We start from the raw sequence: 27,880 nt of genomic DNA, 5'->3' as shown, positions 1-27,880 counted from the left end.
GTAATGAACATACGATCAATCTTTTCTGTATTGAGTAGAGATATAAAAAAGTGTATCGGTCAAACAACAGAAATCCGTGATGATGAACATGAAATTTCAATTTCATTATAATTCGGTGGGAATAGTTTTTATGTAGTGAGAACAACTTTGTAAGTTGTACAATGTAGAACATCATCAACATACTAATATCTTAATGAGAAATTCAAGTTTTTTGCATGATGCATTTTGTTTTACTTTGAAGTTATGTATTCAGTCTGCTCAATAAATGGTACTTAAGCACACCCGCCAGTAGTGGTACTATAACACTATTAGTACCCATTTGAATACGAAATGTCTACTAAAATATCACTCCTACCACCAAACTTAACAAATACGTTGTCTATCATTTTGATAATATATTCTGCGGTGTATTTTGAATGTGGAAATTATTGAAGTTCTTCGAAAAGTAATAAAGTACATGTATATATATATTATAATTATAAGCGTTAGAATTCGAAACATTGGTGGTTATTCCCATTCTACAAATTCAAACTTTCCCAAATACGACCAAAAATACGGTATAATAACTAATGATTATTATCATAATAATTAAGATAAGAACGACTTACGTGAATAAGCACGAAAAACTTAAATACCAGAAAAACTGAAATGAGAATTTTCAACCGCCTATTACATTTACATTAATTGTTCGTCGAATAAAAAAACCGATTTTTTATCAATTTGTTCATGTTGACGCATATGATGTCATCTAATATCATTGACAGGCTAGGCAAATGATTCACGTGAACTATCATGGTGATGATCACGAGATGGATGTTCACGTTGTGGTTTGTTGCTGTAGCACATTTCACATTCCTTCCTTCTTCTGTCGTAACCGTTTACATGCGGGCATTTGTTGCATTTCCAAGCTACAATTATAATACATGCACTTAAATGAGTGTAGAATATAATTTATATTTCAAATAACACGATAGCGTATATGAGATTAATTTTCCCCCCTTTAATTTGGTAAACAAGTTCAGCATTAGTTTTCAAATGTGAAAACATTTTTGTTCATTGTACAGTTTATCTTTCAAATAAACGCACATCGTATTGAATTCGTTACAATGATAATTTACTTCACAATAAAAAAAAGTATTGTTTTACAGTAATGTTGTATTTGTTCCATATATTATTTATTATGTAGTATTTGGATGAAAATGGAAATGCAAGACAGTCGAGTAGATGAAATTAAGTTATTGAATGTGGTTAAATTAATGTGCATTCCCAGTTTCATATCATGAAATAAATCATTCTGGAGTTGAGCTTTAGTGTTCTTAATTTGAAGTTTTTTGTAACTTTTTTTTAATATCAATATACGCACTAAGTATAAATATGAATATATGGTAGAATGTATTATAACAACAAGACTGTTATCAAAATATATATTGTGTTTATATTGCCATGAAAGAGACCAAAACATATTGTTTTATTGAAGAAAATTCAGCACATATATTCTCACCATAACACATACTGCAAAAACTGCTTTCATCTGTATTATGAAATGTACAGCTAGGACATACCCAGTTTACTATTATAGCTTTGTCATCAACGAATATAAGTTCTGTAAAAAGAAATACAAACGTGTGTCATGTCTCATAAATGTGCAAGTTAAGTCATAAACAGTTATACCTTAAATATATTATAAAGAATTGTATTACCACGTGACCTAGTTTCATATTTTCTATATATTGTCATTTTTGATTGTCTTTGTTTCTGTTCATATTCTTTTTAATTATAAATACACATGTTTGTCCATATTTTATCTTTAGTTTGTTTTCATGTATGTATACGTATTTGAAACTTGAATTTTAATATATAAACTACTTACTATCAATATCTTCAGGTAATTTATCTCCACCACTAGCTTTGTATTGACTATCATCTTCTGATATCTTTGGAGAAGAATCTACACCAGATTTTGTCCTCGTAACTACCCTTATATGATATGTTAAAGTGAAAACGTTTGTTGTCTCTCTATATACATCATCTGCATGAGTAGTTTCGTCTGTTGTTGGTTCACAAGGGCTTTCAGACATAATTCCATCATCTTTTATTTCTAACGACCCGTATGTTTCCGCCCTGACCTTGTCTGAGAATGTTGTGTCCTGTAAAGTATCTGATATCCTACTAATGTTTGTGTCTGATTTTGTTTCCGTTGCATTTTGTGTTTCATACTTCCTATCAACTATGACGCCACTGGCCCTCATTGTTTCATTGAAAGTTTCAAAACCAGAAGCCACAGCATTTCTATCAAAACTGTTTTCCTCTTCTACAATTGGTATATACTCAGAAGGACATGTATCACCAGCTTCATCTTCTTGCCTCGGTAAATAGTGTTCGCTGCAATGATCGAAATTTGTATAAAAAACTTTAAAGCCACAGCTTAAAGTACGACGTTAAAATATACTGTCAAAAATTCATAGTTGAAGCTTTAGGTACGACTTTACAAAGAAGATGGTCTCAACTCGGATTCAAAACAATTTAATTGTGGATACTGAACAGTTCCCTTACACATTATCTAATTATAGAAGAAACCAATGGTTAAGGAACTACACACTAAAATTTATTTTGCAAGTTGCAACACAATATGTTTATCCCAATAAAATATAGTCTACACGAGAATATATCGTCGACATTAATATTCATAATTCCTACATTTTTTTTTATTCTTATGTCTTTGTCAACTGATATCTTTTAATAGATCAAATACTATTACATACCTAGCTGATCGTAATTCGGCTTCATATTGAAGAAGCTTTTGTCGCCGAGTGTACAGAGAACACAACTGTCGTCGTAAACTTTGGTTACTCTCTTCAACTGAAATATTCGAATGTTTTGTCAATTAAATATTGAGGTAGTACCTCTACTGCTATTGTGTTCAAACTAGTCCATCATTCTAGATTTTACCTTCATGTGGTGCAAAAAGATAGCAAACCTATCTCGAATTTGTTGTCCCTTATTGAAAAACAATAAACCACTGTTCATTAATCAGTTTGTTTTAAAAAAATCTTAAACTTGTAAAATCTCATACATAAACATATATAAAAAAGATTTGCAGTCATCCAACGATAAGAAATGTTGCGTATAAGTATATAACTTCACAAAACGGTTTTAGAAGAATTTCCTTACCAACGACGTACTTTCATTCCTGAATCTGTTATCTGTTTACTACCTCTATGTTTTTGATACAGTAATTTGAACCATCTTATATGTTTTTGATACAGTAATTTGAACCATCTTATATATGTACAATACAAAGTTAATAGAGGATTTGCAGTTACCCATCGACAAAATGTGATAAATAAGTATTTTAAATTTACAATACGGTTCTCATATCAATCTTCTTAGTTCGATAATCCCTAGGTTTCATTTATGTCCAGAAAAGTCATCATTTATTTCGGTACAGATTGACATAAAATTTAAATTTTAGAAAATCCTTTTTTTTCAATTCAATAAAGTGCAACTGTGACAATTTGTGGAAGTTAATTTATATGACCAAAGGGACTGGAAACTGAAGATGCTATTAATATATACCATATATAAAGACGAATTGGCACTTTTTCCACCCGGAAAAACAATTATGTAAGCAGTGACATTTTACATTAGATTTCAACTGCTAGCTCAAGAAAAAGTTGGCAAAAATATAGCAACATATTGCAGATGAACTATTAGCTTACTTTCATTGTTGTCTTTGAGTTTTGTTTCTAATTCCACTCCTTGTCGTTCAACATCCTGTAACTCTTCATCAGCTTCTTCTAATTGTCGTTTTAGTTCCTGAGCAATGAATATTTCGTTTTGCTGCCTTTGTATAGCAAGCTTTCTTGCTGCAAGTTGAACACGCTGAGCATGCCTCTCTTCAGTCGGGTCAGAGTCAGTACGTTTCAACTACAAAATCAAATTCATAACTGCTAATGTGTTTGTGATTATATCATATGTGAACGCTTATTTATCTATAAAGCACACTTCCTCACACTAACAGATTTGTCCCCAATAAAGGCAACAGTAGTATATAAAGTCATCATAGATACCAGGATTGAAATTTTGTATTTACGCCAGATGCGCTATCTAAAATTCATAAATCGATTGAGAGAAAACAAATCCGGGTTAACTAAATCCGATTGAACAACATCAACTATAAGAGGAAACCAACGGAACAACACACAGTGCAACGAAAACAAACGACAATGCAACATACATAGAAAAGAACAAATTGATAACAACTGCCCAATTCATGACTTGTAACGGGAATTTTTTAAGAAAACATGGGAATTTGAACCTGGTGTTATGGCTAACAGAACCTCCCACTTCAAAAGTTAAAACTCTGAAATGCTTTGTAAACGGTATTAAAACATCGTTTAAATAAATTCCTATAAGTAGTGTTCCTTTTAACAATTAATAGTTTTATAATCTAGTAATTAACATGTCGATAAAATGTGTATATGTAAGTAGAAGTTTAATTTAAGTTTCGATTTTTTAACACCTTATACATACATGATATCTTGGTACCAACCTATGTATATTTCACCAAGTTGGATTAATATTTCAAATAGTTTAAAACTTGAAATCACCCTTCTTTAGATTCGAGCGTCACTGATGAATCTTTTGTAGACAATTCTTCAATTATCAAAATACTAAACAATAGATAAAAGAAACACTACATGTAATGCTGAAAAAAATAAATATTCCTCCGAAATATGAAAACTATCACAAGGTACTTTTTTTTAACATATTCATTGATAACAAAACACTACCCGGTATCCCCTTTTTCATCGGTTTGATGTTTTCGATACATCACATACTTTCTATTGTGTTTCTTTTACCTAACTGTTTGACTAATACTTTGTCCTTATGTACGTACCTGTGGTCTGTTACGACCGAAGACTTTTTCGGGTTGATTTTCTCCAGGACCTGAATTAAAAATACCAAAATGCGATGTAAAACAAGCTTAGGTAATGGATCATTTGACTTTTAATTTCTCATCTTTTTAAATAGTTTGGCATCCCAGACTCAATAACTTAAATCTATATCAATCTATAATGACTGACTTTAAAAAATTGTTATTTGGATGGAGAGTTGTCTCATTAGCACTCACACTACATCTTCCTATATCCATTCAATATAGATACTTTCTTTCGAATGACCTGGCATCCCAGACTAAATAACTTAAACCATTATTATTCAATATAAATGCTTTCTTTCGAATGACCAGGAAGTTGTATATTTATATACTACATAAATTGGAGCAGCCCATGACCCTGTCGCTAAGTGGTTTGCGAAATATAACATCCGGTTACTTGTAACGATGACGTAATCTAAATAAAGTAAAGTTCCTTTTACTTCAAATCATAATTAGAATCGCTACAAAAAAAAATATTTGTAATGAAGAGATTTATTTTTATTTCATTTTATTCGTACATGTGGACTAGTACCATAAACATTCCATCTTGAAATTTCTGTTCATTTTTAACCTTACATATTTATTTGCTCTGTCACAGTTTCACCGATGATTGTATACGGTATATATGACAAGTAAAGATTTAGGGAGTATACATCAATTAAACAGTATCCAAAAACCTAGAATAAAAGGGACATAGTTACCTTTTTCAATGCCTTTATCTTGTGGTTGGAAACAAGTTACTGAAAAATTAGATCTTTTATCTTCAAGCTCTTTGGATTCTCTTTTCAGGTCTTTAATGGCTCTTTCAAACATTTCGTTATTTTCACTTGAATTTCTGCTTTGTGTATGCTGCTTGTCATCAGGTAGGTTAACATTAGACCAGTTAGTTATCACTTCTGGAGCAGCACGAATTGTACTTTCCAAATCCTTGAATGCAAGAAAAAAACAGTAGGTATACACATAAAAATTCAACAATATGTGCTTATTGATATTTCAATCTTAAGACATAAATGTACCACAATTTTTTATTTCAAAAGATAAACACCTGCAGATTTTTGGGGATCATTTGAGAAATTTTTTAAAAACATGTATGCTATAAATTTGTGTAACCGTTCTGTTGAAATAATTAATTTTAAATAAATAAAAAAAAGGCATTAATTTGTTGTAAATATATCTAATTTTTTAAAAAGTTAGCAACGTTATTACTTCAAACCCCCTTCTGTACCTGTATCGAATACCCTCAACAAAATTAAAAAAAACCCGCTATCTATATATTTTACTATGTTTAATAAGCTTAAATTGATTTTATTAATCCTTATCTTACATCGTCGTCCTCTTCTTGCAATTCTTCTATTTTTGAATGTTCCTTGGCTGAAGCATTTTGTCGTAGAGTAACTCTAGCTTTACTTTCAATTGGTGATGAATCTAAAATTATTCAGTTTAAAAAATATGCTGCGTAGATAAAACATATTTGACCATACCAAAAGTTAATATATTTTTTTCATAAACCTATTGAACCCATAGTATTATGCAAAACAAAATGTATCAATATATCTGTATCATGCTAGTATAAAAACAATGGTTTCTTGGCGCATTATACAATGTTGGTGCTTGGTGAAAGACCATTGATGGTGTCGATTTGTATGACAGCTGCACGTAGTGGTGAACTCGCTATGGACAAATATTGAGATGTTTTCCGATGTATGAAAATTTAAAGAAAACCGATACGAATATTTAATTTGATAGACTAATCCTAGATAAAATTGCAGTAGTATAAAACAAAATGTCGTTTTTTGTGTGGCTTTTTTTTATGTCGAAGGAAAAGAGTACAACACAAATACCAAACACTATCAATCAACGGAAAAAAAAGACAACTGTCAAATTCCTGACCGGGTATAAGTACTTTTCAAAAGAAAATAAAAAATGCGTTAAACTTGGGTTTTTAGTTTATAGTTAAACAATAGGAATAGTGTTATTGACATTTACACAATGTCACCTTTAGTTAATTTTATAATAATTGTAAAACAATTTTGATACCATTTTCAGCAGATATTTCCGGCTTATGTCTTGAAACGCTGCGTGTCTTTGATTCTCTTTTCAAAGTTTGCCAGAACTCTGAAGCATCTTTAACTGTCATATTTTTATCAATATGTTGTCCTAATTTAGCTTCAAGCTTTTCCTCTATATCATCGTCACTGTCCTCACTGAAATATATGCCACATTAGTTATTCAACATGTTGCATTTAAAATCTAAGAGACCTACACATCTTATACAAAAAGACGCGTACAACCGTTTAAACTTAACAAGTCATTTTTGGAAAGATCAAAAGTTCAATAAAACTAGGGTCGATATGCTGTCTGAACATATAATGATTTTCCGGCAGTTGATATGATATATCAGGGTTTTTTTATATTAGAAATTACTGTAAACTTACAAGGAAGCCAGAACATGGATTTAATAGATAAAGGCAAGTAATAGTTATCTCATGAGGCCGCGGTGTATCAGTGTCAGATCACCCCGATGGGCGGAGGCCAGAGGGTGATCTGACACTGACACGCCAAGTCCGAATGGGATAACTATTTTACATTCCAGCTGTTTTAGATTAGACGAAAACACATTTACAGTTCATAAAATCTAGTTTAGAACGCCACACAACCATGATAATATACTTTTTATATTACTATATAATGTATACCCTTCATGACCCCCGAACAGATGTTTAAATATAAAACAATGTAAACTCGCCCCATTGACCAATCAGCCCACACTGAATCGCCACTTTCTAAAAAATCGCCCCATTTATGAAAAGGTTAAAATCCCATTGAACAATCAGTCTGACAACTCGCCTTATTTATGAAAAAGGTTACAATCACACTGAATAAAGGTCTGCATACTCGCCCCGTTTAAATATGTTAAATTACTGTGAGTTGATATCCAGTCGTCCTGGTGTATGGGTATGCGTCGTGGGTTGATATGCTAAAGGTCTTGAGTTCGAATCGCAGTAAAGACAATGGATTCTTTCTAAATAAACTTTGAAAGTGTGTCTTTTCTTAATAAATTTAAAGTTTTATTGTGGATTCGCCATTCCCGCCAAAATGTTACAAAACAAAGGAAAGCGTGCAAAACAGAGAAACTCAAGCTAGGGTGATCTGGTAGGGATGATCCAGCTCAGACACCCCTGGTAGAACAAAGGAGCTTGGATGTAACAACAGTATACCGCTGTTTCAAAGTCTATGACATAGTTGTTTAATGTTGTGTAACTTTAATATAGCATATTTCCAACATATAACTACGGATCGATATGTTAATTATTTTCGTTATCTTAATGATAAAATTTGTCCTCTATCTTTATCCTTAATAACAACTAATTGAACACTTCCGCTGATTAAAATTGCTATTTCAGACTTGGAAGCTTCATTTCCACAATAGAAATGTATGTCCTTCCATATAAATTTATTGAATACGAATATCTATTAATATATTTAGTTACGTCATTGTGACAGTTTTGTTGCCGCCAGATAAGCATTACTGTCTCTCGCATTTAGTGATGACATTCGCAAATACAAAGTCATATTATTTAAAAAATCTGCTTTATTGAGTGAGCTACACTGTCACTTTAAATATAATATGCAAATCATACATACCTTGACGAGTTATTTAGTTTTTCATCAGATTGTGGTAGCTTTAGGGTAAATGCACCTAATCCATCTCGAACAGATGCTCCAAAATTATGCTCAAATATAGTGTCTTCTGGAACGACTTCCTTTTCATCATCTCCGCTATTGTAGAAGTCTATTCTGCGTATTGATGCTGAAGTAACTCTCCTTGCTAAGAAATCTGGCCTGGTAGGAATTCTTGGTTTGTCTGGAACAATACGATTACCAAAGACTACTAATTAATATATGACAACGCTAGAAGAATTTGTCCCTGACTTCCTCAAACCTGTTACCACAAGGTAGCTGTTAGGAGTAAGGATGTGTTGGTGGAAGTAGATCTGTAGTAGTGGTTTATAAAATTTGTTTTAAATCATTTTAAAATAGAATGGCCATCATGTTTGAATTTTTATTTTTTTATAGCTACAGAGATGACTGATTTGTCAACAACAATTTTTCAATAAATTATCTTACTATAGGGTTGTATTGAACGTAAATTGTTAAAACAACTCTGATGATTAACCTTATATTACGCATATTATTTCCAGTGCTGCACTGTAACATGATGCATGTTATGTACTGTATTTCCTGGATATAATTTGCCCTGAAAGGTAGACAAGCACAAAAAAAAAGCTTACGTTACTTATTTATTTATTTATTTATATTTGACGGAATATGAGCACTCAGTAACTTTTCATTCCTGATTTTGTCTATTTGAAAAAAAATGAATTTACATAGCGGCTTCTACTTCAAAGGCAATTAAAATATAACATTTTGTATGAGAAAGAATCATCGGATACTTACCTGAACTATGCTGTACATTGTCTGTATTTGTTCTATTAGGTGCGTCTTTTGAAGCTTTAGGGTCATCCATTGCCTGTATGAAATATTAACAATTTGATACAAATCACTTAAACCTAGGTGATGTTCGTACTTGAAACCATCTTTTTATACAGTATGCAGAATAAAAAGTATACCCTGCTTGCCATTTTTTTAAGAGGAATGTTGTGACTTATTTTGAAAGTTTTGTTTAAAGCTGTCAAGTCAAAGTCATATATATCATCATGATCATTGTTAATTTCAATGGTTTGACTATACTGACGCATGCCGACATAGTACTCATGACAAGGAACGTGGATTTAAACATCTTATACGAATTCCCTTCTAATTAATCGGTAAGTGTTCTCTTCCTCGTTGCCTATCAAATCTATATGTTTATGATATTGTTTATGCTTTTCTTGTTTCGTTGGTTTGACTTTGTTCATCCTTCACTTTTCTTATATTCCAGTTGCCCTAAAGAATCGCGTGATTTTACACTATTTTGATAATTACACATAAAAATAGATATTTGATGTATTGATGGAAAATATATATATTTAATAAACATTCAAAATAAAAACTTTAAATTCACGATATGTATTATTCATTTTACAAAGTAAGAGTGTATCTTACTTTTAGGACTAGTTGTGGTCGTATTCTGATGGACTGTGTTAACTTGGCGTTAGGACCAGCATGCTTAATGCAGAAAAACCTCACTGCAATAAAAAGATTTTTATAAAAAAATTGCGTATAGTTGTCATCTGTCTAATCAAATGAAAAATAACGGAAAATGTTAATAGTTTCACGAATGATCAAGGGGAGTGCATAGAATATCATCCCTGAAACCTGTTAACATGGTAATGAACAGTACATTTCCCTAATTTTTGTTAACTATGTTGACAAAATTATAACTGAAAATTATCGCAAACATTGCACAAAGTAATAAAAGGAAATATGAAGTCGTATACACATGATCAAAACCAAAGTTGCTTTTTGTGCAGAAAAAAAAAATATTTGTCCATTGACTTAAAATTTCGAGTCCTTTAATAGTGATATGGGTGTCTATGCTGAAGTTGTTTGCGTCTACCATATCTAGGGACATTTGTTTCCAAATTGTCAGTTATGTCTGCTCTACAGTTTCGTATTTTGGAACCTTTTTTAAGGAAGTATATGGACTTTGTGATTGCTGCTCTATATTTTGGATTCTAACTTAACTTTCAATACACACTATGATAGATGTTACATAGTTAAGGACTTATTCTGACTCATTGGCACTCATACAACATCTTCTTATTCCTATATTCATGTCAGTGTATCTATTTAGATGACAAAACACGACAACGATATATGCCGCTGTTCAAAAGTCATAAACACATTTCAATAAGCTGTCTACTCACAAACTGTTCAACAAAAATATTTGAGTTAATTTACTGTAAAATGGAATACTGCCAATCTCCTTCATCAATACTTTTGTATCAATTAAAAAAAAAAAGATTACCCTTAGCATCTGACAGAATTAAGTTTACCTCTTCCTTTAAAGGATTTCTGTGTTCTATAATTTCCGAGATTCAATTCACAATTACATTTTTCACATTTCAGACACCGGCGATGACAAAACACATTTTCAACACTAAGTTTCTCCAGGAAGAATAACACTCTCTTGCAGAGGTAGCAAATATCATTGAGGTTTTCATCAGTTTCTATCTGTAAAATGAGATAGTATTAAAAACATCTTATAAAGGATTTATTGTAGAGTTGAGAAAAATTGTTTTGTTGTTTGATACTTTTAACTTGTAGGCGGTTACCTCTGTAGCAACATAATGGTACTTTATTCACCCTAGTAGTCTATCAGAGTCAAACAGATATCAAATAATGGATGTAGTCTGTTAAAAAATCTTTCTCTCGGAATACAATATAGGGTTTTTACCGTATATTAAAAAATACATGGTGATATTTAGACTCATTATACATTTGTACTTACTTTGATTTGGTTACTGTTATTACCTGATATCTCTTTTTTATTTGAATTTTAACGCTTGAATTCGCTGTCCAGGTTGAGCTGTATTTTTAGGAGATTTGTCAGCTCTTTATCTTTTTAATTTCTTTATCTTACTGCAAGTTCAGTAATTGGCAAAATGCATATAGTTCAGTTTGATTAGTAACAGTAATATTGTAAGAAACAGAGACAGTGACCTGGGAAATAGAAGTCATGGAAAACATATACTAGTCAACAACAATACACGACTTTTTTTTAACCAATTTCGAGATGAAGGTATCCGTTGATAGGACCAATGTTAAGGGTAGTAATACTTAATGACCATGGAAATATAAATCCGTTAAAAAAAATTATCATTTGCTTTCATGACTTTATTTGGCGAAATTTTTATTTGTTAGATAAACTTTACATAAAACGACAATTTTAAAAACAAAAGTTCCAACTAATGGTGCCAATCTCTCATTTAAATATTAAGACAATGTTTGCCATAAATTCTTTTTTAAAAATCGTACAGTTTCTTTGTTTTTTGGTAAAGCAAAGTTCGGCAAAGAAATCGTTAAAATGTATACATTATCCATTGATTTCCCATAGACAATATGTGTAAAGTGAATTTTGTTTTGAACAATCTTAAAACTAATCCGAAAGGTTCCAAATTTACAGTGTGCTGTTTTCATATTAAAAGCTTTGATTTAAGACGAAAGCATTTTTTTCTTTTTTATTTGCATTGTTTGAGATTTCAAAACACATGTTTTTTTTACCAAAAAAAATAAATAAAAATATTACAACCCAATAGTTACAATATGAACATAACTTGATTAGCATTTTGAATATTTAAAAACAAATTTGAAAATTAATTTAGTACTTACAAAATTGTTGTGTCGATTTTTTCCCAAGTTTCCACAAAAGTAATTTGCACCCTATATGATCGTTTACACAGATTTTATTACTTTCCGACATGTTTTGATTTACATTATCATATGTGCATACATTGCAAATAAATTTTTTTTGAAATAGTGTATCTCATTTTGTTTTATATCTAATACTTTTTGATAAATTTTATTCCAAAGTCGTATGGCGTTTCTTTTGTTGACTAGTATATAATTAATACAACAGAGTTCTTATACAGCAAAATAAATTAAAGGGATGGCGGGTTTTTGAAAATGTGTGGGCGTAATACCTTTTGAAGTTGTTTTAAGTGTTTAGAAATTACATATGATTTAGTTAAATATGAATTGATTTATATCTGTATTCTATTACTTTTCAGCAAACAAACAATACTGTTGTAAAGACGGTATTGCCGTATTGAAAATTATCTAGAAATTGGCAAGTTTGTGTCTTTATCTTGATATTCTTGAAATAACTACAAACAAAAATACGAAGAAACAAACTCTACTATTTACATACTTTTTCCACAGGTATCTGTACTCTACTTGGCCTGGATTTTACAATATTTGCTACTGTGATATCTTTCTTTTCATCGCTTAAAACGCTGTTGTCAGAGGCAGACGTCTCAGGAATAGGTTCTCCATGAAACAGCTGGTAAAACTGGGAAAGATACGATGCCATTTCGACCTCATTGTCATACGAACAGTTAACCATCATTGAAACCGCTAACATAGGAAATATCCCGAATTCTCGTTTTGCAAGGTTTACTACTATATCCATAGTTCTCAATGCATTTGTTCGGTCCAAATCTTCGTTTTTGCTAAAAGAAAGCAATATCAACATACATGTAAGCTCTTTTGGTGAAAATAATGAAAATGACAAGAGTAAAAAGTTTCTTCAAAATAAAATACCAGTAGCAAATTGCATGTTTTAAGTGCATTTGATCGTTTTTGAAACAAAATTAATAACGTATTTATCTAAAAGAAAAAGAAATTCATAAGGGAGAACTATTTTGAATTCTATTTTACTTACATTGTATGTGGACGAAAAACATTAATCAAGCAACCGAGTTCACATCCACTTCTCCAGGACGTTGTCAGATCCTCTATTTTGATATTTGGGTGTTTTTCTAGCACTTTCTGACACCATTGTAGCAAATCAGGTAAATCAACTGAATCGTCACCTATACGTTAAATAGCTATATATTAATATTTATTGTCTGCAATAAGGAGATATAAGTCACAGAAAAATATGAATGTTTCTCGCGCTTATTGTATGTTTATGTTGACGTTGAAAGCCATTTATGATTACCTTAGCCGTATTTGAAATAAATTTAAGGATATTTGGGTCTTCAATGCTAATCAAATTTTTACTTGCTTGGGTTCCTAACTTTTTTTATATGACAGACACTGATGAATATTATGTAGACGGAACGGGCGTCTGTCGTATCAAATTATAAGCCTGGCACATTTGATAAATATTATGAGTACATTAAATAAGCATGATTAATATATATTTTGAACCTTATATTTACAAGCAATAGTTACAATTTAATCAATGGTTTCTTTATAATAGGAAAAACAATAAAAAGTAAATGAAGTAAGTTTCTACAGGTAAATCCAAATTTAATGTAAACCAAGAGTATTGTTATCCATTCGTTTGATGTGTTTGGGCTTTAGATTCTGTCATTTGATTAGGCACTATCCTTTTTGAATTCTCCTCGGAGTTCAGGTTTTTTGTGAATTTACTTTTTACACAAAGTCGTTACATGTACTAACTTTGTTTTGGTGTCTTAATTTGAGAAACAGCAACTTCACTAAAGTCATCTTGCACATCATCATAAAACTCCTTTGCCTTTTCATTAGTAACTGCTGTCAAATTAATTATTGAATATCTGAGAAAAAATAGAAATTTCATTAATCCTTGTCTTCTGTCAAATTATTATTCTTAATTTATTTTTTGTCCATAACCCACTGATAAATAAAGGGAAAAGTACAGATATTGAATCCATCTGCAAAAACCCAACAATAAGCATTCTTTATTCAGTTTCAAAGTCCGTGTCCTTTTAACCAAAAGAATTTCGTAAAAATGAGGGTATATGATAAGGCCTCTAAGATTTGAAAGAAAAAAAAAACCCGTCTTGTTAATAAACAGAATTTAAAAAACTCCTTCTTATTTTTTTGTATCGATTTTTTGAAGCTGTATGCATACATGGCTCATATTTTTTGCGACTGAGTTATACACTACCTTTAACAATAGCACAAATCACTTTAGCGTTCAAATCGCGTCTTTCATCAACCTTCGCAAGAAACGTTTAAAGGCAAAAATGCTAAAGCCAAGGATATACAATAACAAAAAAATAGGAGGATTCAAATGACTACAAATGACATAAAGATGACACAAAATCCATCTAAAGGCAATATTCTGCTTGATAGTTTTATGTCTTGTTTTACTAATATTTTTTAAAATTAACACGGTGAATGTTTTGTTGGTTGACTAAATTTCCATCAGCATAGTTGTTGATTCAGCGCTAGAAAATAAAAATAGTCCTTTACATTTTACGCACCCCAAGCGCTTTTGGATTTCCTTTTATCCCGGAAATTCAAAGCGAAAAACAGAATACCAATGAAATAGCCTCCTTGTGATTCTTGTCATTAATGTTTCGATATAAATAAAGAATACAGTATATAAAAATATATTTTGCTATATTATATGTGTTACAAATATTTCAGTCTGTTTTGCATATATTTAAGGTAAGACCCTTGGACATATCTATATATCTATTTTTGAACAAAACTATAACTTAAACTGCAATTGTATGTTACGTACGTCAACATGATCAATTTCAACAGTTTTAGTGACGTCAGACGTGAATTAAAGAAGCCAGTTGATTTGATAATAATATTGATATAATTTTCAATGGTTTGAATATTGAGCTTACTATTTTGCAATTTTATGACAAATTATTGACTCTTCATGTTATCATAACCCGCCTTTGTTTTGTAAACAAGTATGTTTATTCACAATAACCTTATATTACCTTGATTTTGGTTCCACAGTGTAACTACTGAATTTCTTGCTGATGTTGTCCTGTGTCGTCTGAGATAATGCTTTGTAAACGCTTTCTCTCTGGGATATAATATCAAGAGGTTTTTCTTTCATACTTTTCCAATTCTTGATCATCCAAGCTGTATCTAAAGCTCCCAAAAATCCACGTGCACATCCAGTACCTTGTGGCCAAAAGGGCTGAAATATTGTCATATGCTTTAATTTTACAATTTAGTTCCTGTGTAGCTTTAAGGGAACGAACATTTAATTTCAAGAGAAAAAAAAGGGGGTATATTTTTGAGAACCAAAAAAAACATGTGGTCAAGCAGATGACAAAAACAATCTGAATCCAGATTTCCCCATACCTTATAGTGTTATATTTTGAAAAAAAATATTCAATTGATAGCGCTGAATTCCTTGAAATATTCTGACTCAGACAAAAATTATACCCCCATCCCTGTAGTTAAATGGTTGCTCTCTAATATAATTAATCAGTCAATTTCAATCTTACAAATAAATTTCAATAAACGACTCCTATTCCACTGTAGTATAGAAACTAGTTTTTGCAAATTCGAAATTACAAACTAAACTAAACTAAGATCTTTTACTTGGAAATTGTGGTAACAGAATTTATGGTAGCACGAAGACACATGTCACATTTCAATAAATCATTTAAAAAAACTAATGTCATAAAAAGCTGCAATGTTACCAGTATGAAACATACCTCTAATAGACTGTCCCCAATCAGTCCCATCAGCAGCTTTTTACCATTCCTCTCAATGATATGTGATGCATTTACAGCTTCAACTTTCGATGAAAAATCCAACATGGCCACATCATCCATCCCATGAGAATTTTTTGCAAAGCTCATATCAACCATTGCATCGTGAGTACAAAAGTTTGCAGCATCTCTTGCATACACTAGCAACTTTTGTACGTCAATGTTTTCTCTTTCCAATAATTTTGACGCCGGCAAATCTGCTTTGAAAACACCCCTACCGACTAAGCTTGCCTTTGTTGGTGTCATAACAAAATAGTGCGTCTCATCCTTGAAGTAAACCATATTTTCAAGTTTTATTCCTTTCTTATTTTCCAAATCAGTAAATAATTTTTTATTAAAATGACAATAAACTCCTCCGATTTCTTTTGCCTTCATATCAGCAGGGGTATTTGCATTTACGAAGTTAGCAGTAATTGCTATTGAGAGTTTTCCACGATATTCTTTTCTTTCAAAACCTATAACAAAATAAAGCATAGAAACACTTCATTAAGTTAAGTTTGTGATAATTCTAAATTTCTTTCTTAACTGTAAGGCCGAGTTTTGAATATATTACTTGTTTTGGCTATTTATTAATCATTCATATTTGCTTGAATGTAAAGTCTTCATTGTCTTCTTGTAAATTTGTTTGCATTTGACTGTTTTCATCCATGAGGTTCATGCATACTTTTTAAAAGCGTTAAACCAATTTTACATGAGATACATATTGATAGAACATGTACCTTGGATTCAATAGTATTCGTTAAATACAAGTTTACGTATATATGATATATGGGCCTCGGTGGTCGAGTGGTTTAAGTAGTCACGACTGTAATCACTAGCAAGTCAACACTCAGGTTTTAAATTCGAAACCCGCTCGTTCAAGTGCACTCCGACTCCGTTTTTAATTGACTAGGATTGTCAGTTTTGCTATCGAAGGTCGGTAGTTTTCTCCAGGCACTCCGTCTTCCGTCACCAATTAAAATTGGCCGCCACGAAATAGCCCCAAAAGCGCTGCATAAAGGTGGCGTTAAAATTACTAAAATCAATGAAATCAAATATACAATATAAATCGTAATACGAAACACAATTTGTTTGCAGTATTATACATGTTATATACAGACTTTGGCAAAACTACAAAAATAAGTATCTACGAAAATAACTCATTTCTTATCAAATTGGAATAGAAGAAATAAATTGAACCCACAGTAGTTTACTTTGAATTTTACATTTTTTCACAGTAAGAAAAATATATTATCTACAGAATATTTATCTACTTTACAATAGTCATTACTAATATAATAACCTTGTTTAGTGACTGTTCCATTTTCAAATCGAAGTTTGTATTCTGAAATATAAGTTTGTCAACAATCACAATTCTGCATTTCATGTTTAGAGTATTAATATTGAAATAAGAAGATGGGATAAGAAGGTCCATGGGAAAACACTCGTCCATGTAAACGTTCATATTGAAAGACTGTCTAAATGAGGATGACGCGTTTAACATTTTTGTATTTTCATAGGATACACCTACTCAGGTTAAGGCTAACGTCTTTTTCATAAGTAGTTAACTATGTCTGAGCAGAGTAACAAGTCGGTTAATAGAAGGGCAGCAGATCTAGAATGAGTGAGTTTCCTTGGAAATGTCAACCATATGTACAAATATGTTGTGAATAGATGACTAGTTCCAAGCAGCTTTATGTTCCAAATGTTCTGCATAATGTAACTTGTCTCCTAATAACCAGATATTTTTTATTTCGATTCTAAATTGATGGATGCCACTAGCCAGAAACACATAAAACCAGGCTTCAACATCATGAATAATGATTTTGTCAGTTTTAGGGACATTGTTATGAGTTAACTGACCGTAAACAAAAACGAAACGAAACTTGTATCAGTGCATGCCACATTGAGTTTTTTTTTTGTTTTTCCGCTTTAAAACCCAACTTACTCTAAAACACCAACTTGTAACATGTTTATCAAAAGGAACTTCATTCTATACATCTGTTAGTGTGTATTAGAATTGATATAAATACGTTGAAGTATCCTGAAGTTATGTGGCGACGAAAAAAATATGTATTTTTATTTCTTTTAGAGAAATAAATTAAAAATGTTTCAAAACATCACGATACCTCATATATTCAATTGAGACGACTGTTTAAAAACTGACGGAAAATTAGCAGATAACCGATCGCGAACGACACCTACCTAGCCCTGGTGCTGCCCTTACAAAAAAAGCCATTCTAGGACCTTCTACGTGTCAATAAGAACAGAAAATGATATATACATTATTATGCTTGAATAGTTCTTCGGGTTTCTTCTTATTTATACATCCTTGACTGTTAATTTCTTTATGTTAGAGCTTTCAGGTTGAAGGTATATTAAAACAAGAATGTGTCCATTATACACGAATGCCCCACTCGCGCTATCATTTTCTATGTTCAGTGGACCGTGAAATTGTAGTCAAAACTTTAATGTTGGCATTAAAATTAAAAAGATCATATCATACGGAACACGTGGACTAAGTTTCAAGTTAATTGGACTTCAACTTCATCAAAAACTACCTTGACCAAAATTTTTAACCTAAAACTTGCACTATCATTTTCTATTTTCAGTGGACCGTAATATTGGGATGAAAACTCTAATTTGGCATTAAAATAAGAAAGATCATATCATCGGGCATATGTTAAATAAGTTTTGAGTTGATTGGACTTCAACTTCATCAAAAACTACCTTGACCAAAAACGTTTACCTGAAGTGGGACGAACGGACGAACAGACGAACGGGGGCATAGACGGACGAACGGACGCACAGACCAGGAAACATAATACCCTTCTCCTGTCGTAGGTGGGGCATAAAAAGCGTGTCGGCAGCACGAAATGTTCGAAGCATAATGTATGTTAATCAAGCATGTAAATTCCGTTTTATTTGTGTTACCTTAATATAGACAATTTCGTTCCATATAAATAGTTCTGTTTCCTTACACGTATTCATGTTCTTGATTGATTTATAAGATTTGCACAGCGGTAAAATAATGTTGCCTGGTTATCATAAGCTTTGTATTCAAATTCTAAAGGTCATGTAAGTTTTGAAAATTGTGTTGTTTACTACTTACCACAAAGAGCATCACGAGCTCCCGTAGCTGCCACCAAAACCTCAAATTCAAAATAGGAAACCTTGTGATTGTGTGGCTTACAAACCGCTTTCCAACCTGTGCCTTCAACAAAGAGAGCATTGAGAGAATCGTATTTGGTTACAGACAACAAAATAACTATAAATTGTAACCCTGACTTCAAACTAGGTGTTGGAAACTTGTTTCATGGGAATATGCTGTTTTATTTTTGAGTGTATATGTTCTGTTACGATATTATTACGATATGCATAAGGGACTACATTCACGCAAGGAAGCATTAGTATATGCTACTTCAACGAGGTAAATGCACGCACATACTGGTCATCCACATTTATATTAGACTAGAAGTCATTCATGAGAACAGTTATTTTTTTTCTTTAATTTATTTATTTCAGTTAAAATGAAATATCAGTCCATAGAATATTCTCGTGATTCAAACAACCATCATTAATGAATCAAATGACAGTGTATCATATACCCTTGATAGAGTATATCAGGGAAATTGGTGTTTTGTTCTTTTCTATACATTTTTAATATTTGTAAATCGAGGATATTCGAAGGAAGACAATATGCATAAAAAACATTAGAAGAAGGGCTACATGTACTTATAATAAAAATAATAACAGGTCTATTCATTCATTCGGAATTAAAGTCGCTAACACATGAAATAAAAGCCACCTATTTTCATCTTTGTGTATATGGTCGTTAACTTATCGTCGACCTTCTAGTTCGAATGTCCTGTTGGTTTATTCCACTCTATGTGCATCGAACTGGTACAAGTTAACGTATTTGATACTTTACGAGTATTCATATTACCTGTACCTATTTCATTACATCAGATGCATATTTAGTGTACCTTAAATAATGCTACCGACCATAATATTTGCTACTACAAAACCCTAAATGAACGTTTGATATTCAAAAGGTACCAAATTTATAGTTAAACCCGAAAAAGTAATCATATATTTGTTGATGATTACTTAATTTTCATTATGGCAAATCGTATCCATCTGGTGTCAAAAATAGAAAAATTACAAAAAAAATGAACTCCAGTGAAAATTCAGTCACTAATCAAATGGTAAAATAAAAATCCCAGTGGTATATTATAATTAGTGGTTATAATATCAATGAACTTTGTTGAACCAGTTGTACATTTCATAATTTGATGTCTCTTCAATGATACCCAAAGCCAAAATAACTGAACATACAAACAGCGACGAGCTTATCAATTATTGTCTAAATATTTACCACCATTTTTCTGTGGACACTGCAAGCCTTCAAATTCAACTTTGGTATGAACTTCTACGCCTAGCACCAACGCTATTTTCATAAGACAAATTTGAAGGCGACGAATACCTAAAAGAAACAAAATTTCATCTAGAAATAGTAATATATTCGACTAAATAAATACATATTTTACTCATAATAACTATATGATAAACTTAAAATATTATTCCGTATAGAGGTCAAACCATTTAAACTCAACGACCGAAGCACACGATTAAAAATACAGAATAGCTTTTCGAGAGTGGCTTTTGACGTTTCATCAAAGAATAATCCAAAATTAGATCTGTACTTTGCATGTTTCGAAATGTGATTCAATGAAAAAAGAAAAAAAAAAGGTTAAAAAAAAAGTGTTGTCTAGTACGTATATACATGTAGAATGAAGCTCTAAAAAACATTAATCCTTAATCTTCTCGACACAAAAAGAAGCCTATTTGAACTCATTCGCTGCACTCACTCGACACAAAAACTTTGTCTCACATCTAATATTTTGCTATAACAATATGCAGACAATCTCATAATTGGTACACATTTGAATTAATTAAATTTATTCCCTTGAATTCTATGGGAAAACTTTAAACTGATATTATCTGCTGTATTTATACTTAGTTATAGATACATTCAAACGAGTGTTTGTATAAGATACTTGTGCAATTTAAGCTTCAAAATTAAAAACTTACTTATATGATTTAGCTCCCCTTGGCAAAATTTTCCGAAAAAATGTTTTATGCCTATGTTCTTCAAATCAGTTACTGTAAATGGCCAGAGATGGAGAACGTTGTTTCGAGTGAAAGCATCGCGTTTATCTATCACAACAACTTTGCATCCCATAAAGGCAGTCTCTATGGCTATCCGTAGTCCACATGGCCCTGCACCAACAACTAGTACCTACAATGTAAAATGTCAAATTTCACTTTATGGAAGTTCCAACAAGGTGAAATTATCGGTGTATAGACATAATACCGACTGTTTATTCAATCATTTATAGAATCTTTCTGGAAACGAAAAAACTAATTATAAATTGCATATAAGAAAATGTTTGCTATATGCTAAATAGTATTCGTATGTGCTGATTGCAGGTATAATGCAATACCTGAAGTGATTTGTAAATTTGGCGATTTATTTTTATCCATCATATATTAGTAATCGTCCAACAAAAGTATCTTAAGGGCAAACGATACAGTTACAGGGGAGGTAATGACGTCGCTAACGTAAAATGTTATTTTCGCGACGTCGAACTGTGACATATCGGGAAAAGATGCATTTTTCGACTGATTTTTATCATTCAAACTGATTTAATTTGAAAACGAGTGCATGGACCCCTATTATTTAAAACGAATTTTTTTTCTTTTTGCAGGGAGATTATGTAGACCAAATTTGATAAAACTGTGAATAGTGCATTTTTAATTTTGATAAGTATACAGTAAAAAATGACGTTTATTTCTCAATTCATGACCATTTTCTAAATATGACTTATTTCTGAATAAAAAATGCATAAATTTTTATGATACTTATTAAATACAGAAATTTCAAATTATTTAACAAAAACCAATTTGTGTTTATCTTTAAAAAAAACCAGTTATGGCTTTGTTTTGAAAGCAACATACGGTCACAAATCCGAATTTTGAGCAAATATACAAAATTTCGACCTCATTTAAGTCAAAAAGTAGCACATGAAGGTTGTTGTTTTTTATTACACATTTGATTTAATCAGGCAACAAATAGGCTATATAGAAATTTTCATCAAACTGTAAATACGGGATCAAAACTGTATCGTATGCCCTTAAGGTTTTATAACCTTTGGCTTATATGGCCGTAGTTACGTCACAAATTTTACTTTGAGTACAGACACACCTGTACATCGGGAAAAGTTTAAATGCATGACAGAAAATTTAAATGCATTTTTGATTCAGAAAAATATAAACTTTTCTAGATTTAGCGATTGTATTTTATAGTTTGAGGGCCGCAATCAAAATCAGACAAGTTTTAATTGAGTTACCCTCTTTAAATTAAGAATTAACTATTATTATTATTATTATAAGTTCTCCTCATATAAAAAATGGTTAATAGATGGAAAATAGTTATCTGCAGATCATGGGTGATTTAAACTGTGTAACTGAGTACACCGTATCAAAAGTGGTATGGAAACGTATATTCGAAATATTAACAAAACACCTGCAAAATAGCTGATGTCAATAACATATAGTTCAATTACACAGTCAGTCTTAAGTGTATTTATCAACAAGGAATTTAAGATACGTTGAATATTTTGTGTCGTGTGTTAGATAACCTGAACACTCAACGTCCCACTGATATCATTTAACCCAAATTTCATCAAATATAATAAATTAACCCTTTGTCTCTTTTCGATAAAAACGTAACAATATGTAAATACAATTCAAATGTTATTTTGTTATTATAATAGTTGAAGTACATGTATCTTAGAGTAAAAGTCATATACATTTTTATTAAAATATTTACTGCGTACAGTAGTTTTTTAATCGGTACAAAGTTTCCATGTCCAAATCTAAGGACATATCTAACCTTGACCTTAGTTTAAGGTTGAGAGATACATGTTAAGTGATTTTCTTAAATAGTAAAATCACAAAAATACTGAACTTCGTGAATTTCAAACCGGAAAGTCCCTAATCAAATGGCAATTATGATGCAAATGGCAAAACACAATTATCAAATATTAAATGTCAATTTTTTTTGTATGGAATGAGTATACGCTACGTGTAAGTCTGGTAGGGTTGGTTTGACCGCGGGGTTTGACATTGAATTCGTTTTCATGGTTCAAAGGTGAAGTTGAAAGGTCATTTGAATATCCGCTTCTTACGTACTATATGCAATAGGCAACAATTGTTTACGGCGTTTAGATATTTGGGTTATGTATATGTTATTAATTGGCTAACCACATTAATCTGACAATGATGCCATATTTACTGATCATTAAAGACAGTATCTGTATGTTACATTTATAAATGTAGAAAAACCTGTATCTTTATGATGATCACACAATTTTAATAAAGATCAATGACGAAAATCAGACATTTTAATGTTTGAAATCTTGCAATATCATTACATCTTTTTAATCCATAATTAGAAATGAAGACAATCATTAATGTATCAATACTTTGTGTTTTACGTCATATTAAGCACACTTTACTATATCATGGCGGTAAGTATTTATTGGGTGGAAAAAAATCGTAGTAGCAGGAGAAAAACACGGACCATTGACAGGACAATAGGCAATCCTTATCAATTAAGACTGCATTCGAACACACCAGTATTGACCGGGGTTCGAACTCACAACTTAAGTATTACCATACTTGTGATCGATGTAGATTAACTTCTCAGAACACACGACCACCAAGGTCCAATGTTACTCAAGTATTTTAAACAAAGCTATATCAACCATTGAAACATATTCATCCAATATTAAAATAACAATTTGGAATCAAAGTGTGGTTCGAACCTTATGATAACCAAGAGTAAATTAAGATTACATGTACATACTCATATTAATATACTTACTTTTGTAGCATCGCCATTTTGTGTTTTCGATGTAAATCTTTTCTGCAATTGATCTAAGAATCGTTTAATCTTCCAGTTGGACAATCCTGATCTTAATTTGTCAAAAAACTGTTCATGAGGTATATCGTCTAATCCAAGTTTTGCACTTAATTCCCTAAAAGCTTTGAGTGTATCTTTACACGTGTGAGCTTCTGTAAAAATGTTGAATTCTTCCATCTTGTAAGTTGTAGCCTATAAAAATATAACAGCTCGAATTGTTTAAATTTTATCAGTTTTATTTGCATATCTGTATTATCAATATCAAGACCTTTGATTTTCATTTTAAAGAAGATATATATTATTTACCTCATACATTTTTGTTTACATTTACGTATATGTATATTATCGTCAAATCAGTTTTCGCATCAAATATTATGACTGTGTTCAATATAACAAAAGGAAAAGTCTAAAAGATTATTTAACAAAAAAAGCTGAGCAGAGTGTTGTCCGATCCGTCCTTTATTGAAGATTGGCCATATAATACGCTTTGTATTTAATCAGATGATTATAAGTTTGCATTTCTAGTATTATATGTTAAATCTTAAAAACATCATCAATAAAGACATGATATTCCGTTTGTAATTATCATGTGTGGCAAATGCATTTGATCATTTAAAATAAATGTTTCATGGAGACCGTTTAATGTACATAGATTACATTCGTTTAAGTGTACCAAATATTAGTAATATTTCTATTCATGAATGGACACATGCAAAGAAATTTCAATTAATTTACCAATATTAAATTAGAATACGTACAATACTCTTATTAAAGAAACAAATAATAACAATTAAAATTATCTTATGTTAACTGTTATTGTATCATTAACAATATTAACGATATTGTTGGTGACATGCTCAATGATCTAATTAGTTTTGTAGTAACACTGATATGATCTTATATCGCCGCAACAAAAGCGCACAACGTACACCAACGACAAATCCAACCTTCTCAAAATACCCTCTGTGATAAATAAACAACAGACTCAGCAAACCTAAACGTAGGTCAAAGACTATCTGTAAAACAATATCTGTTCATTTAGGCCTTTAATGATAATGCAAATATAAAAGTCGAAGGAAAATGGTCTGGTGTCTTTGAATAAGACAAATCAACATTATCCCATTTCCTTGAAACCTTTAAAAAACAAATCCTCATTTTTTTAATATTCATTTCTTTTGTATACATCACAATTGTTCAAATAGCAGGTAAAACCAGGTCGAATTATTTTTTATCTAAATATAGTTCAAATATGTAAGAGCTATTTAAACTGAAGTAGCAACCTTGTATGTTAGGTTAGCAAGAATTGTTGATCCCTGTATAGTATGTTTGCCAATTTTATACACTTCTTATACTGGCAATAACGAAGCTTAATGTGTTTTTAGTAGTATATGTTGATACGATTTTTTTAAAAGTGTACTAAATGCAACTTAACACATATTGATTGAAAACATCAGACGAAGTATAACTTCATTAAGCACAAAACTTGCGTTAAAAAAAGAGACTAGAAAAAAAAAACAAAGAGAAAAAATAAATTACAAAAAGAGTAATTTGCTTTTGATTTTACTCATTCTATTTCAACTTTAAAAGATCTTAGAGCATAGTTGACGGAAATGAGTCCTAAACATGTATATCTTACAGTTTATTTGCAGTTTATTGATGAGTCGGAAATTATTGTTGTTTTTTTAATTTATGGAACACAGATTTTTTTTATATTTGCGATTTCAAATTCACGAATTGTTTTTTTAACAATTTTTTTTTTCTTCAGAATTCTGGAATCAACATGTACTTTTGAAATTAAAAGAATATAAAGAAACACATAGCACAATTATATTGTAAATGAAATAATTTGAAAGTAATAAAAAGTGACTTATTATCAGTTCATTGCTACAATCACCCCAGAGATCTCTGAACAGTCAAGCTATTTATTTAGATACAGAGCCTATAATGTACATTTCAATTGCCTATTATTGCAAGACTTGCTTGAGAACAAATAATGTATTCCCTATGATGACAGCTTTGCATAGCTAAATGATTATTTCAATGCTGTTTTATATGAAATGTTATAAATGTATACAAGGTTTTGCGTTTTATGTAAACACAAGTACAAATAAGATTATTACAATGTAAAAATTATATCCCTCTATGTTATTATTCATAGATATACAATATACAACATAATACAAGACTCGTGTTTGTATATGACACAAAGGAAAATGCATCAAAACGAAAGTAGATATCAGTAGAGTCGATTCATCAACAAAGCAGACGTAATCTCCAAGGAATCGATTACATAAAATTTAGTGAAATTAGATAAACAATGGTACAAAAACGTACAAAAAACATTTAAATCTTACCTTCTCCAAAAGGCCTTTCTGACCACTAGTTACAACAAACCTATTTTGAATAATGATTTTCTTAGGACAAATCGGGTATTTAAACGTTGTGTTTATGATCCTAACTATAACTAAAATTTAAACAAAAAAAAAAAAAAAACTCACAAATTTCTATAATATGAATATATGATATAGGCTTATACCTAAATAATGATAATTCTAAAACATTTACTTGAAATGTTTTTATATAAGGTAATCTGGCGCAATACCCGCAAGGGTAGTCGCCATTAAACTCTATTTAGTAGTAGTAGTAGTAGTCCTAACTATACTGGTTAAGAATATATTGTAAGGATCGATAGCTATTGGAATACCAGGATCATCATCAATATTTTGAAACATAGATTTCCTGGAAACTGGTTTTCATCAAGAGTCAGTAATACACTTTTTTGAACGGTGATTGAACAAATTACAGGTAAAAATAAACAAAACGGGTTAACTATTTAAATGTATCTATGCTAAACAGTATATATGTGTTGAATCTAAAAATAGTTAAATACTATAGTGGAAAAAACTGGCTATTCTACCTTCTAACTCTGTAAGGTTATAAAGAACTGTTAATCTTCGCAATTTCTTTGAACTGTCACATTCGATTTAACTTCTTGGAAATTATTTGTATTTAATAATAGTTTCATGTTACATTTAAAAAATATATTGCGCAGGAATGTACGTTGAAATCATAAATAAACAAATAAATTATATGTCTTGGGTTAGAGGGTGTTTTTAATCTTTGTAATTAGAGATTACGTATCAAACATATGATATTTGAACGTAACAATCCTAATACCACCAATACAAACGAGGGTAAAAAAAAAGATAAATACACATTCAATATTCATTGAAACATAACTTGTGCATCAGTCAAGCTATTGAATGTCCGTATCCACACTCTTTGAGCATTAGCCGCCAGCATTTGGTGAACTTACGCTACAAGTAAATATAACATTAATTGGAGAGAGGCCAATAAATACAACAGTTACATTCAAACTGATCAGACTGTAAAAAAGGGACGACAGATACCAGAGGGACAGTAAAACTCATAAATCGAAAATAAACTGACAACGCCATGGCTGAAAATGAAAAGGACAGACAAACAATAGTACACATGACACAACATAGAAAACTAAAGAATAAACAACACGAACCCCACCAAAAACTGGGGGTGATCTCAGGTGCTCCGGAATGGTAAGCAGACGTTGGCCCAGAAGAAACGACCAATAGACAAACAAAAGTATACAAAACAAAACATTCAAAACTAAAGATTGAGCAACACGAACGCCACCAAAATCCATGGTTGATCTCATGTGCTCCGGAAGGTTAATCAGATCGTGATCCACATAGGCCAACAATCGTGTTCATGTAAGTACAAACCCGCTGATCTGTCTGAATCGGTAGGTCA

General features: G+C 31.2%; 1 protein-coding gene across 1 annotated transcript; it reads right to left on the bottom strand.

The window, feature by feature from the left end:
* Positions 1-455: 455 nt before the first annotated feature.
* LOC143079501 (protein-methionine sulfoxide oxidase mical3a-like) lies at positions 456-26,880 on the bottom strand. The gene is made up of 25 exons (XM_076254864.1): positions 26,754-26,880; positions 26,446-26,555; positions 24,053-24,283; positions 21,196-21,403; positions 20,480-20,587; positions 19,214-19,315; positions 17,405-17,446; positions 16,066-16,577; positions 15,334-15,539; positions 14,072-14,187; positions 13,326-13,476; positions 12,813-13,113; positions 10,939-11,116; positions 10,046-10,128; positions 9,398-9,470; positions 8,585-8,804; positions 6,977-7,143; positions 6,264-6,364; positions 5,641-5,866; positions 4,901-4,950; positions 3,720-3,927; positions 2,763-2,859; positions 1,871-2,382; positions 1,502-1,603; positions 456-908 (listed from the first exon to the last, which is right to left on the bottom strand). The coding sequence occupies exons 1-25, from the start codon at positions 26,821-26,823 to the stop codon at positions 766-768; spliced, it is 4,317 nt and encodes a 1,438-aa protein (XP_076110979.1). The 5' UTR covers positions 26,824-26,880; the 3' UTR covers positions 456-765.
* Between the last annotated feature and the right edge of the window lie 1,000 nt (positions 26,881-27,880).

Source organism: Mytilus galloprovincialis, chromosome 6 (assembly GCF_965363235.1).
Source record: "Mytilus galloprovincialis chromosome 6, xbMytGall1.hap1.1, whole genome shotgun sequence".
NCBI classification, from domain to species: Eukaryota; Metazoa; Mollusca; class Bivalvia; order Mytilida; family Mytilidae; genus Mytilus; species Mytilus galloprovincialis.
Note: the sequence above shows the minus strand (reverse complement) of the source record. Positions and strands in the feature narration are given on the sequence as shown.

Excerpts from the sequence above, each read along its gene's own strand:
- LOC143079501 (XM_076254864.1), bottom strand. The coding sequence starts at position 26,823 with ATGTTTCAAAATATTGATGATGATCCTGGTATTCCAATAGCTATCGAT. Across the intron at positions 7,144-8,584 it reads AAACTAAATAACTCGTCAAG|TGAGGACAGTGACGATGATA; the intron begins GTATGTATGATT and ends CATATATTTCAG. Across the intron at positions 6,365-6,976 it reads GGAAATATCTGCTGAAAATG|ATTCATCACCAATTGAAAGT; the intron begins GTATCAAAATTG and ends GAATAATTTTAG.